Below are 13,494 nucleotides of genomic sequence, written 5' to 3'. Positions count from 1 at the left end.
TGTCAATATTGGCAGTGCAAACATTCAGAGGGAAACAGATTGTACCTTGAGTTTGACCTTTTGCTAATATGCATGAGATAAGACAGAAACCAAACCAAAGGGTTTAACATTACATTCGAGTACAACACAGCAGTGTGACAGTCAGCACATTAAATAAGGTCACCGGTCAGGGCTTTCAGAGGGGACGTTACTGGCAGACACACAATTAACAGATCAGCTAACATTAGCTTGAACACTTTCATGCTCAAATGTAATGCGTCTATTGATTTTCAATCCCAGGGCAAACTTACAAGCTTGGAAAACGACATTACTGAGCAATTATTGAGATCCACCCTGGGGCTGAGCTAAGTGTTGTACATCTGTGCCATCACTTCAACGCCAAGCACAGTGGCTCTTCCTTCAAAAGGTATGTTGTTGTTGAATACATTAGAGTGCATTATCACACCACTTAGAAAGCTGAGTCTTAGTCACCCATGGGTTGGTCAGCCCTGTGGTATGAAGCATGAGTATCGTTGTTGGAGTGGAATCAAAGAGGTGCAAAGCCATCACACAGGCCGGTTGCATTAGAATTTCTTACGGTCAGCTGCCGTCCGCTTCTCATTTCCTGCACCTGTTTTTTGGCGCAGCACTAAACAGTCACAGTATGTTGATAAAAAGTTAATATCCTCCTCTGAAATGACAGCTTAGAAAGGCTGGCACATACATAATGGACCAACCCGTCCTGCCCCCCCCCACCCCGGGGAAAATCATTTACTAATGTGCGTCCTTGTATTCTCTGCATTAAAAATTGACATCCCTGGTTTCATAGCAGCAGATGGTAGTATGAATGCTGCTGAGAGGGGTACAAAGGTAGAAAAATGACTGCACTGTGCTCCGTGTGGATGACAGGCTGCAGCCTCCAGCTGCCAGTGACAACACTAATATGGTCTGCATTGCCCCGTGATGAACAAAGGATCGTTTCCCTCCACTTTGTCCATGCAGACGGTGGGAGTGACACCAGAGTGACAGCCACCGAGTGCTACAACTGTGCTGCAGTGAGTGACTCATTCATGCACCACAAGAAGACTCAGAGAGGGACTTTTCTTCCTGGATGTTCTTTAAAGAGGTAGCGGATAGAGAGGATTCTGAGCGAATTACAGGATTTTAGAGCCACACCAACAAGTTGCCCAAATCATACAATCAAAATGCATTGTTTGTACCAGCCGCCAGAAGAACATGTGTTAGCACTGACAGAAGCAGGACTTTTCATTTGTCTGTGCCAATGAAAACTGTTCACCACTGCAGAAATGAAACAGTTCTCCAATCTTGCATTGGTGTGCTTGAGGTGTAAGTTAGGCTTAGACAACAAAGACAACTTGGATAAGTTTGGAGAACAAGCATGGCTTGGCTTGTTCCATTGTATCTACATGTATGTATCGTATGTGCCCTTCACTGTTCCACGGGAGCCACACTGCCATGACACAGTCAAGAAGAAAACCACTTTTACCATGAAACTACAAAGCCCATGCAGTGTTGGTGTGCGTGGTTTGGGAATGCCCAGATCTCAGCTGGGCACATGGAGATCTACCACGTCCCAAGTACCATGTTCCTTAGAGTCCATACCATAAACCACCAAACCCTTCACTGTGCGCACACAGGAAGCATCTCACAGCACTGCTTTGCATTGATTCACACAGAGAAATACCTCCCACACCAGAACTAAAGGTTCTGGTGTGGGAGATGTTTCCCAAGAGGACGAGCATCCACGATTGTCAGCCTGCAAACTGTTCCAATGAAAAGCTGTCTACACCTACCTTTTTCTATATTTTATGATATGAACATGCAGTTGCCATGGTTACTGATGTCACTCAGCCGTGGAGAGAATGGCATTGTACAATACTGTGGGGTGGGGGGGAGGGGTGGTTGTAGTGGCGGAGGGAGGAAGTTGGTGAGGGAATCCTCTCATTATGTAATATTTGGAGTTAACACAGAGGATTAGTCACGCAGCTCTCCATAAAAACAGAACACAATCTGTGGAGCAGCAGACCAACAAAAAGCATATTTACAGCAACAACACAACCTTCATATTCATAAAACCATCTTCAGCAGGAATTCAGTCTCTCTCTCTCTCCTCCTAAACAAACAGTGGCCTAGATTCATCACAGCCCCTTTTATATCCTGACAGCCACTCACTCACACACACACACACACACACACTCACACACTTGTGTCATCTTTGTGGGTGCATGTTTCCATACCCCGTTTAGAGGACACACACACACACACACACACACACACACACACACACACACACACACACACACACACACACACACACACACACACACACAGGAATTGTCTGAAGGACATGAAGACCTGTCTTCATCACAGTTTTAATTTTGATCAAAGAGAAGACCATGTGGTAGACATTTACAACTATTTACACATGAAAAAAAGAGACAGAGATTTCTGGAAAATGTTAACCTTACTGCAATGCATGCTGGGAAGTATGTGCACATAAGGTTCAATTTTTACTTTGAATACTGATAATTTAAGTTCAAAATACAAGTTATCAGAAAAATCATAAAACCCGGCAGGTTTTATGATTTTTTTGTTTAATGGCTCATCTACACAGATTTCTTTCCACTTCTGACCTAACAACTTTTATTCTGAAATATCACAACGTTTTACTTAAAATATTAAGACTTCATTGGTCATCATCCTGTAATGATTATCTGCATTTTTATTTTGTTTATTTAGGTTTGGATGTGTGTTGCACATGTGTCAGCATGTTTTACCCCTAACACTAGCACCAGTGATGGGTATGGAATCAGCTTTATATCTATCACAACAAGCAAAAGTTTACTAGTTTTAAGAATGTTTATTATTTTAATTGGACAGTGTTCATGCATTCATTCATGCCTTACATTATTGCTTGATGTATTGCACTATTGTAATATCCTCTGTTGCACTTGCACTTGCACATTGTTCTGTTCAAGGTCTTTACTTGTTATAGGGAGTTTTTCCTTGTCCCTGTCTTGTCCCTGTCTCCTGTGTCCTTGTCCCTGTCTCCAAGCGCTGCTTTGGTTGGATCTCTGTAGACAATATTATAAAGAGTACGGTCTAAACCTGCTCTATATGGAAAGTGCCTTGAGATAACATCTGTTATGATTAGGTGTTGTATAAATAAAATTGAACTGAATTGAACTGATTCTCTGTGGATCATCCTACAGTTGCTTCATCCATTGTATCTGGTGAGTATAAGGTGGCACATGGATGTCCATGTAAGCGTGTGGGTGAGTGTGAACACTTGGTTCCTTATTAGGAGTCTCCCTGGTGTCTTTTAGGCAACATGTGTCGTTAAAGGATAGTGGAAGTCAGAGATAAGAAATCTGAGAAATTGTCCTCTCTGTACCCTGCGAGTCCATGGGTGTAGAATGATAACAGAGAGCAGACCTCACCCACCCATCCAGGCAATGTATAGGTACAGCATGGTGGTTCACAGTCAGCTGAAAGCATGAAGATCCTGTATTTGAATATTGGGCACAATCATGTACTGTATGTGTTAAATGAAGTGAAAGAGATGGCTGTGATATCTTTGGCAGGGTTAGCCAGGCTTGAAGAAGCCTGATGATGTTAGCTCTGAGCCACTGGAACTTTGAATCTAAATCAATCAAACTGAAGTCATATTTTTTTTATAATAAGCAAAACATTTCTTGGCCTCCATTCTGGAATCACCCATCATGTACATTGCAGACCAGTAATATAATGGAAAAGTAAAGCTCCAGGCAGATACTTGCCAGAGAGGCTGTGCTACATTAACTGTAGTAACTCTCAATAACTCTGACATGCCAGTTACTGTAACATATTGATACAATATTGGTGCAATTTGGAAAGGCCTGACAATCCTGGTTTATCCTCTGGCAAACCCAAGTCCAGGTAGATGTGTGTCATTCAATTTGGTGCCACCAATAGCACCTGAGCACACAGTAATCATCAAGCCATCAACCCACCCTCAAGGACCAGTTTTTCCATTCTCCCCCAGTTCGTCATCGAACATTAATAGCACCTTCAGTACTATTAATGTTCGACTTTCCTGGAGTTAAGAGGTGTTATTTGGCTACTGGCTTCCCTGCTGTACCTGTACTCTGGAGGATTTCCACACAGGTTACTGGGTTTCCTGCTCAGTTCTCAGTTCTGGAGCAAAGAGACACTCAACTCAGCCTGCTCCACTCCAATGCCTGCTTCACTGCCGCGGCCTGTTCGGTTCCAAAATCCTGCCTGTTCATTGTGCAAGTTTATGCTTGTCTCTTTGTCCATTGATTTTCTCTCTTTTTCAAAGTCTCAGTCATCACCTCCCCCTCCCATCCAATCCTGCAGCTGAGACACCAAATGAGACAGAGTAGCTGTTTAATGGCCAACTGTCCAACAAAGACCATCCAGCTAATGGTTTGTGATGAGGACTCTAACAAAGGAGTGTTGCATAAGGCCATTTCCAGCCAACACCACACATTCTCTCAGAAATTCAGCAGCATTGTTTTATAATGCATGTATGATAGAATCTTAACTCAAAATGTTATATGAAAGTGTGAATTATGTAAAAACTTGAATTATTTCCTTCAATCCCAGCTCAGCATCCCATCCTCCCTCATTAAAATGTTGTAAAACCAAATCAAATTCTGGTTTCAGGAGTAGACAAACTGAAACCATAAAACTGTGTCATGATTGTTGGTGTCAGACGAGCTGTTCTGAGTGTTTCTGAAACTGCTGATCTCCTTGGATTTTCACACACAACAGTCTCCAGAGTTTAACTCAGACTGGAGACAAAAACAAAAACCACCCAGTGAAGCAGCCGCGCCGAGTACGGAAACACCTTGTTGATAAGAGAGGTCAGAATTCAGACTGATTGAAGCTGACAGAAAGGCTACGCTAACTCAGGTAACCACTCTTTACAACTGTGCTGAACAGAAAAGCTTCTCAGAATGAACAACATGTCCAACTTTGAGCAGGATGGACTACAACAGCAGAGACCATGTCAGGTTCCAAGTCCAAGAACAGAGATCTTAGGCTACAGGGGACACAGGTTCACCAAAACTGGACAGTTGAAGACCGGCCTGGACTGATGGATCTGGATTTCTGCTGAGGCTGCAGATGGTGTAATGGTATCAGTCATGGTCTGAATGTCACAGTCTATCTGAGTATTGTTGCTGACCCCGTTCATCAGGAAGTACCCAGTGTTGGTGGGGTGTTCCTAATAAAGTGCTCAGTCAGTGTAAAGTACTTGATGTACTCACCAATCCTGTCAATGCATTTAGGCACTAAGTTCATAGCCATGCTAGTGACTCTGTGAGACTTAAGTCAGCACAGCCTACTGGTGGGTTGAGCAAAATACTAATGTTAGCATGTCAACAATAAACCAAAATGGCAACCTCACGGCTGGGCAAGAGAAAAAGCCATTTCAAACCGTAAATGTGGCTACAAAATTCCTATGAGTTATGGAAAAAAAAAAAGAAAATATGAGACATCTGCAAATTTAAAATAGTTTTTATTGATAAAATTCTTTCCCATATATGACATGACAGATTCACACAAAATATTTTTCCATCTTTAATGTGACAGCGGTTTTAAGTGACACACTTGAAAGGGTTACAGCTGTTTCACGTTAGCCACACTCCACATAACACTTTAAATAACATAGATATAAAAGCTAAAAAGTAACATTGCTCTGGTCTCTAATCAATACCTGCCATTGATTTCAGCTCAGTTAGATGGAGTAATGACTATAGACATTGCTGACAAAGTAGAATAATTCAGTGATCTAAATGGCTTAAAATTCTGTGGCTTGTGTTGGTACGGTAGCTTGTATAGTCATTAATCCTTTCACTTCTTTCCAACAAACTTTATATTCCATAGGTCTTAAAGACATTTTAATGCACTCTGGTGATAGGTAGTTAAGCTTTCATACCGCCTCAGGCTGTTCTATCACCCAATTCTAGGTAGGACTGTCTTTCGCAAACATACTGCAGCATCCCATCGCATTATCATTACGAGGTGATCACAAGTCCAACAATCTACTTGCATAAGTGCCAGCTGATGGGCGGCGGCCACAGGGCGCAACTGTTACGGTCGCCACTGAAAAATGTCCCATCCAAACGCTCTTGTTGCTGGTGTGATCACTTTGTCTCAAACTGACAAAATGAGGCATCAATTAAAACATGAGCTTTAACAATCTGAGCAACTGCCTGCAGCACAATCCACAGCACAATCAGATGCATAGAAAGAGCTTCAGGAAACTGATAAAGGCTTTCATTTTCAAACAAGGCAAAGCATATGATTTATGTTTTCAAAAAGATGAAGAAATTCTAACGATAATAACCCCTGCATGTAACTTGGAGCTACATCCAACAAGGATGGGCTGAGTGTATTTTTCAAGTAATATATAGGTATATAGCACAGGTGTTCCCATAATATAGAGTTGGCTATGTAGTCTGTTAAACTTCATTGCATTAATGCTATTACTGTTGATAGTAAATGCTTAAACGTGTTCAAATTTCCTATAATAACACAAACACGAATTCAACTCTTAGAATATCTAAAATTATATTTTTGGATAGATCCTACCTCTGATGGACTCGACTGTCTTGTTACACAGAAAGAGACACAATAAGTGAGAACATCATTTTGATTATTAGTTCTAGACTGGCCAGAGAATGTAGGATGAACAACATGTTACAGACAACATGAGGAGATCAAGGGCTAGAATTCCAGTCCTATTGTTAGTTGTCCTTTGGTCCCTGTGTTAGCTGGGGTAAATCCAAACTTTTATTCTTAAGCTGCTTTCTTTTGTGCTACGTCAGAGTAAGACTGAGTGGAAAATGTTCATGTATTATTTTACCACTACCATTTTATGTGTGAACTATACTGTAGTATCAAAGCTTAAGAATGACTTTCAAAGTTATTTTATTTTAAAATACATCCAATTAGTCAATGTCACAGAAAGTGTGAGAAGATATAATTCAGATGTTGTTAGGGCTAATATAATGTAGCCTAAAGACTGCATGTGCAGAACAATGAGAGTAAGAAGGTTAGGGAAAGGGGGGGGGGGGGGGGGGGGGGGGGTGTTAAGCAAAGGGGCAAGAGAGCTATGAAGGTGAAGCAGGGTTTATTTGAAGGAAGCGCGGACCTGACGGCCCTTTAGAGGCTGGGGAGGTCGGTAGTTGTCCGCCATGCAGCATGGAGCTTCTCCATCTTCAGTGAAGAGGAGGCTGCGGAACTTGGCCATCTAATGAGAAAAGAGACAAGGACATGAGGAGAAAGAGAGAGACTGATAATGAAGGTGTGGTTTCCATGGACTGAGTCACATTAGAAATAGATCAAACACAGTGAAAATGCATTTCCTGTATGACTGAAATGGTAAAGGGTAAATGGACTGCATTTATATAGTTCTTTTCTGGTCATTTCAATCACTCAGTCACATTCACCCATTCATACAGCGCTTTTTAACTAACACATACTGATCGGCACAGCACATCGGGGGAAATTTGGGTTTCAGTATCTTGCCCAGGGGCCCATTATCTCCACGGTGCCCCTCACAAGACACCTCAGAGGACATGGGCACAAGCCCACAAGACACATGCAAAGTGGATGGGCACACTTGTTATTTAGGTTTATCATTCAGTCCGTTTTCTTTTCAGCATCCAGTCTGTTTTCAGGAACTGGGAACCCTTTTCGCCCCTCAAGACTCTTGGGCCTCTCTTTCTCCACAGAAACTGCGGTTTTTCTGGCCTTGTGATACTTTTCTGAGGGCTCTCCTGCAGTGTGTGTGAGGTAAAACAAGAGTCTACAATCGGTCGTGGTCCTCTTTCATGGGTCAGCAGTTAGGACCCCAGGTTCCATGTCTGAAATGTACTTTAGAGTCTTCAGAGCCCAAGCCACAATCAGGGAGGGGCCAGAGAATTTGGCTAAATTGACCCTTCAAATCCAAACGGGCATATACAGGCTAGAATTTGCACAAAAAACGTGTTTTTATACACAGTGTGTCAGTGACCAATGGCCTGAGTAACACCAGTCAGAACCTGTTTGGCTACAGAATCATTTCTCACATGCAGAAGGGGGCCACAAAGTGTGTGTTGCATAAGAACCAGAATGAGGAAACATTCCCATGAGCTCTTGTATTCTCCGCTGAAAACAAACCTGCAGTACAGTAGCTTTCAGTCTGCTACTGCACAGTCTCCAGACTGAAGGAAGCCGTGACTACCTGGATCCTGTTAAATGATTAGTTAGAGGACTTTCACGCAGTCAGGTGGTTCGCTTGCTCCGCTTTATCTGCAACCCAGTGTTGCACAGGGCAGCCACCTCACACCCTTGTGCTACACTGCTTATCTCTCATGTGCACATGGTGCTGCAGAACACAGCCCTCCTGACGCTGAAGCTCAGCCCCATACTGCACACTGGTAACACTAAGATGTATAAAGAAACTATATTGAAACACCAAGAGTACATGTTAGCTGTAATGGTGGACGTAAAAGCCCTGGCTGTGTGTGTGTGTGTGTGTGTGTACGCGAGCGTGTGTGCATGCGTGTAAAATGACGAGAGCAGCATTGTGGCATAAACAACAACTCTTCTGGGAGCCATTTAGCCTTTAGCTAGCTGGTGAGCTTGGATTTAATTTCCCTTAGCAGGCTCAGTCAGCAGTGCCTGCAGTTTGAAGTCACTCCTCTCTGACTGTCACATGTTGTCACAGTACATGATACACTTGGACTATAGTGTAACAAAGTACACACAAAGTCAATATTTCTATAAATACACATCTTATAATTTTACATCTAGGCTTTAGTTAGGGAAGGAAAACGCAGCATTAAAACTTCAGAGGAAAAAGCCCATTGCCCGCTGAATATGGGTTTTATGTCCCACAAAGGTACAGTGTGGCCGCGTTAATTATGAAAAGAGAGAGTGCAAACTGCCCACTGGAGACACAGGCAGGCCGTGTAATCTAAGTGAAACACAAGGCACTTAAGGCTCAGACCCGCCCTGCACAGAAAGCCCGATATGATATCTCACGCTCTTGACTTTCACAATGTTTGAAAAGTCTTAAACCAGGCTCAAACACTCCACAACGAGACGGCTGCCAAATCAAACGGACTCCCCGAGGTGGAGAAATCAAACTTCCACTTCACGCCCCTTTTTAATTTTTCTGGTTTTAAGTTGAACAGTTTCGGCTTCCGCTGAAGAATCAGCAGCAGTCTCACCATGACTGCATGGCTGAAACGCTGTGCTAAAGCAGCACGTCCAGCCCCCACATACCAGCAGGTAGGCTGCCAAGAAAATGTCTTTATTTAGGACTGCCACAAATACACCCGGGCCATCGTGCACACATTCACGCACACACTGACTTATGTACCATATACTTTCAGTGAAACACACATACCCATGTGACCCTCCTAGCTATATTTACATCATATCTAATGTACAATCCAGCTGTGGCTTTGGTTCAGTTGTTGCTATGTTTGGAAGTTCAATACTACATGTATTTGTTATTTGATCCTGTCATAAAGTGCAGACCAAACTTCCTTTCTTCAAAACAGTGAAAACTCAAACTATGGCATCAAGAAGCATCAAGAAGCTGGCCGCATCGTTTCACATTGAAATGTGTGTCCTTACTTTTATGTGCAGGACCGTTGTTCAACATTTGTGTGTTTTTTTTTTCTTACTGATTTAGATTTTATGTCTGTGAAGCAAGTTAATTACCTGCACGGGGCTGACACTGATTGGCTCCTTGAGGACAATCCAGGTGACGCTCTCTAACAGAGGGGGTGTGGTCAGAGAGCCGTCATAGGTCCAATAATCCAGAGAACCAGGAAGAAGAGTCTTTGCATCGAAGTTGCCAAAAGTGGTCTGCTTTCCCTGCAGGTGTCGGGGAAGGAGGGGCAGAAGAGAGAAGGGAGTGAGGTGGAGAAGAACGAAAGAAAGACCAGGACAATGTCCTCATCGGCATTTGACAAAGGTGTGTTTGGTAAACTGTGGGACACTTGTTTTTACCTTGGTCTTAATAGCATCCAAGGCATCCAGAACTTTCTGAAGTCTGGGGTTGGCAGCACCAATCTGGAGCACAGCACAGACACACACACACACAATTTCATTAGCAATGCTTTTGTTCATATAATGTCACTTATCGAGCTTTTCTCTTTACCTTACCCGGTCCCTAGCAAGGCATGAACACTTAAATCCCCTTCCCACCGCCAGCATGCAGAGAAGTGACAGACTAATGGTTTGTCAGTGAATCACCGATGACTCACCTTCAGAAAGACCCCAACCACAGCGAGTCCATCAGGCTGCTTGGCTGCCTCTCCGAAGTCAGAGTACTTAGTGTTCCAGTGCACCAGGTGAAGCTGACAAGAAAAAAAAAAATTAAAAAAAGACAAGGTTGACTTTTCAGTCGAAAGGCTACGGACAGTGTGTCATCAGTGGTCGACAGAGACAAGCCAGTTTCTGTTATAGCAAGAAACAGTGGTGTTCACACACCACAGGTTTGTTTGAGCACAGAGGCATTTCATTAGAGTGTTGCAAGTCTGCATTGTGTCCACCAAGTCCAAGTCTCACCAATACCAAAGAACATCTATGGACTGTTCCTATGTTCAGTCAACGCTTTAAGCTGCTTGTCTGTAAAGTCAGTTTCCCTCTTCACACTGTGAGGAATTCAGCTGTGGTGGAGGAACACTTTATCATTTATCATTTATATCTTTGTTTATTGACCTAAAAATAGTTACATTTGAATATATTGGATCTACCACCAATATTTGTAATTGTAGAATATAAAACCCCAAGATTACCCCCCCAAAAAATACAGCATTATTGATTTCACTGTCTTTAATGGAAGCTCTGCCCTAAATCACAGTCCTCTCCCTGTTGATGCTGAAAAATACTGTCTATGAAAAAAAAAAACACTGTAAGATTTTAATCTCTATTCAGGAAAGCACAAAAGCTCCCAGCAGCTTCAGTACCTCACAGGGGAACTTGATGCCGTTGACGGTGTGCTCGGAGCCTCTGTCATCACTGGCTCCCCAGTGGAAATGAAACTGTCTCAGGCGGTACGTTCCAGAAATAGGGCCTCCAGTCAGGGCTGTTCAGAACAAAACACAGTCTTCAGAGATGTACTCAGGATGAGACACATTTAATATCAACAACTAACTGTAACAGTTTACTTAATTCATGCTGATCATGCTTTTTTCTGATTTGCACTGTTGGATGAGCGTTGGATAAACGGTGTCAGTGCAGCAGGGTGAGGTGGTGCAGATGTCCTGTTGACCTCCAGATAATGAAACAAGGTTGCTCAGGGTTAACTGAACGAACGCTGACATCACCAGACGCTCTTATCTGCTACACAGCATACAGCAAGGGTGGAGGCCAACAAGACATCTAGATAAAGTCAAATGTTTTATATATATATATATATGTGGGTGTATGTATTCGATGTATAATCTTTTGTATTATATTAAGTTATATTATGCTATATTATGCTAAGGGTTGATTGAAGGCTATATTATATTAACATTATATTAATAAGAAACTTTATTTATATAGCACCTTTCACACAGGGCGTGTATCTCAAACAAATGAAGGAAGCAAGAATAAAAATCAAAAGGCAAATCAAAAAGTGTAGATACTGTGTGATCATACCAAGCAGTCACATGGATAACAAACACACGAAGCAGCAAACAGCAGTAACAGGTACATTATGTAAAAGATAAGAATAAAACAAAATGGAGACTGACTGTTAATTAAAAGCAATGTTGAATAAATCCATTTTCAACTGTTCACAAAGCTTGTATCTCTTATATCCATGGTTATGGAATTCTACAGTTCCAGTGCTTAGTTAAAGATAAGGCTGAGCGGTCGATTTTCTTATTTATGTGTTAGTTTGTATTTAGAAAACCAGCAGGAGAGGATCTGAGAGGAAGAATGAGTCATGCAAGCAGGTCCCAGACCATTAAGAAACTTCTAAACATGTAAAAATACTTTTAAATTAATCCTGAAGGACTAACTAACTAACTAATTAACTAGACTAAAGGACGATTGACTAAAACTCTGGTTAAAAGCCTGGCAGCAGATTTCTGAATGAATTCTAATCTATGAATGAATTATTTGTGAAGATTAATTATTTTAATATTAATATTATATAAAAATGTAACTGAGGACAACGAAAACTGCAGATGTCCTAACACTAAGAGCTGAGCTGTGCTTACTGGAACTGTCTGTGTCGTCCACAAAGTCCACCTGGAAGGAGTGTCCATTGTTGAGAATGCCCTTGGCGTTGGAGGGGTCATACTTGAGTCTCAGAGGCCTCAGAGAGGAGTCATACTGGGCCTCCTTGGGGACAATGTTGATAGGAGACTGTCTGGGCCCGTTGGCTACGGGAAAGTCTTCCTCCCATTTGTCAGGTCCTACAAATACATATACATGTTATAACCGTGTGGATCACTACCACGCCTGCAACACAGATGATTCAAACTTCCAAAAATCTACTTAAATACCATGACACAGAAACACTCAGTAAAAGTAAGTAAAAGTAAAATGTATCCTCTTTATTTAGCAGTAAAATGAACAAAAGAATTCTCATTTAATTATTGATGCATTGACACACGTGTAGCATTTTAATGTTGCAGCCAGTTTACCTGCTGTTCATTGTGTGAAAGAGTGTGTGTGAGAAGCCACTGACTGAGGCAGAGACCGCAGGCAGGCAGGTCAGTTAAACACTAACTCCACTGTGAAGTTGTAGGCTATACCTGCTGTGCTACCGTGTGATGTAATTATTTAAATAATGTAATTGCAATGGTATGAATGGCGGATTGGAGACCGCAATATTAGCACCGACACAAAACTGAGCTCAGAGTGAGGCGCCACGTTGTGAACCTGTTACACAGAGACCCGAGAATCCAGCACATCAGACCGGACTGGATGCTGTGTGATCCTCACCGTTTGATGGTCCGTATCCCCATCCGTGAGACATGGCTGCTCCTGCTGTGTGTTATCCTGATGACACAAAAGAATGATTAGTCCGAGTTTTAAGTTTGCAGGTCGAAAAGAGGCTAGAGGAGGCGGACGATGGTGATCTTGGTGAAAGACACCCGCTGAGATGCCGCTGCAGGGTTTTTATAGGCTCTCCTCTCTCAGTCCTCACACCGGTGGGCTTGGCTTGCCGGTCCCTTCAGCGGGGCCGGTCCATCAGGAGAACGGTTCAGCCATCCAGAGATGAGATGGTGGCGTCCTTCTCTCCTCTCCTTACCTCTGCTAACCTCTCCTCTGCCACCCTGCCGCCCACCCCTGCCTTTTTTTTTTTCTCCCCCACCCCCGGAATATTCAGAGGCAGACTGCTGAAGAGATGCGATTGTGATTTTTATCCCCGAGTCTCTTCTCTCCCGGCGGAGACGGATTAGTGTCTGATGCGCGCACATCATCCACGCACATCCATCACATCCATCCTAACACGGGATCAGCGCGTCGAGCGTCGTCTGTTCC

The 13,494-nt window shown here is 42.8% G+C and overlaps 1 protein-coding gene and 1 long non-coding RNA gene across 2 annotated transcripts; one reads left to right on the top strand and one right to left on the bottom strand.

Annotated features, from left to right (window-relative positions):
* Positions 1-5,507: 5,507 nt before the first annotated feature.
* Positions 5,508-13,269, bottom strand: cahz (carbonic anhydrase). The gene is made up of 7 exons (XM_041055227.1): positions 12,952-13,269; positions 12,222-12,419; positions 10,980-11,098; positions 10,275-10,367; positions 10,018-10,080; positions 9,727-9,882; positions 5,508-7,261 (listed from the first exon to the last, which is right to left on the bottom strand). The coding sequence occupies exons 1-7, from the start codon at positions 12,983-12,985 to the stop codon at positions 7,142-7,144; spliced, it is 783 nt and encodes a 260-aa protein (XP_040911161.1). The 5' UTR covers positions 12,986-13,269; the 3' UTR covers positions 5,508-7,141.
* LOC121193097 lies at positions 8,873-10,986 on the top strand. Its single transcript, XR_005895261.1, has 3 exons — positions 8,873-9,288; positions 9,889-9,982; positions 10,185-10,986. It is a non-coding gene; the product is annotated as an uncharacterized LOC121193097 (long non-coding RNA).
* Positions 13,270-13,494: the final 225 nt, after the last annotated feature.

Source organism: Toxotes jaculatrix, chromosome 14 (assembly GCF_017976425.1).
Source record: "Toxotes jaculatrix isolate fToxJac2 chromosome 14, fToxJac2.pri, whole genome shotgun sequence".
In the NCBI taxonomy this organism is placed as follows: Eukaryota; Metazoa; Chordata; class Actinopteri; family Toxotidae; genus Toxotes; species Toxotes jaculatrix.
Note: the sequence above shows the minus strand (reverse complement) of the source record. Positions and strands in the feature narration are given on the sequence as shown.

Excerpts from the sequence above, each read along its gene's own strand:
- cahz (XM_041055227.1), bottom strand. The coding sequence starts at position 12,985 with ATGTCTCACGGATGGGGATACGGACCATCAAACG. Across the intron at positions 10,368-10,979 it reads GCATCAAGTTCCCCTGTGAG|CTTCACCTGGTGCACTGGAA; the intron begins GTACTGAAGCTG and ends TTTTCTTGTCAG. Across the intron at positions 10,081-10,274 it reads TGGTTGGGGTCTTTCTGAAG|ATTGGTGCTGCCAACCCCAG; the intron begins GTGAGTCATCGG and ends GCTGTGCTCCAG.